The 596-nt window shown below is 52.9% G+C and overlaps 1 protein-coding gene across 1 annotated transcript; it reads left to right on the top strand.

Annotated features, from left to right (window-relative positions):
• Positions 1-406, top strand: LOC109521304 (gremlin-1-like; the record flags this gene model as incomplete). Its single annotated transcript, XM_019879106.1, has 1 exon — positions 1-406. A coding segment is annotated over one exon (390 nt), but the record flags the coding sequence as incomplete, so codon positions are not given.
• Between the last annotated feature and the right edge of the window lie 190 nt (positions 407-596).

Here is a 596-nt window from a genome sequence, read left to right as displayed (position 1 = left end):
ACCGGCTCCCGCCCCCGCCAGAGGCAAGGCTCGCCCTCTCCGGCAGACGAGGTTCTGGAGTCCAGCCAGGAGGCTTTACACGTGACCGAGCGGCAGTACTTGAAACGGGACTGGTGCAAGACGCAGCCGCTCAAGCAGACCATCCACGAGGAGGGCTGCGTCAGCCGCACTATCATCAACCGCTTCTGCTACGGACAGTGCAACTCCTTTTACATCCCAAGACACATCCGCAGGGAGGAGGGAGCCTTCCAATCGTGCTCCTTCTGTAAACCCAACCGCTTTACCACCATGACTTTTACTTTGAACTGTCCCGACCTGCAGCCACCCACCAAGAAGAAACGCATCCAGCGCGTAAAACAGTGTCGCTGTATATCCATTGACTTGGACTAGCCAACGCTCAAGTCAAGCTTAACGATATTCGACGTCGGTTTCTTAATGAGGTGCGGTATTGGCCCTAAAATAACATTTACCTCTCACAAACCCCAAACCGCCACTTCTCAGTCTCACCCAAAAGCTCCCAACGGACACACTTACGCACAAACCTCGTGATAAGTAAGATATACTTTGGGTGTGAGTGAGATTTGTTTTACTGTATG

The sequence above is a fragment of the Hippocampus comes genome, unplaced genomic scaffold, assembly GCF_001891065.2.
Source record: "Hippocampus comes isolate QL1 unplaced genomic scaffold, H_comes_QL1_v1.1 scaffold2098, whole genome shotgun sequence".
In the NCBI taxonomy this organism is placed as follows: domain Eukaryota; kingdom Metazoa; phylum Chordata; class Actinopteri; order Syngnathiformes; family Syngnathidae; genus Hippocampus; species Hippocampus comes.
Note: the sequence above shows the minus strand (reverse complement) of the source record. Positions and strands in the feature narration are given on the sequence as shown.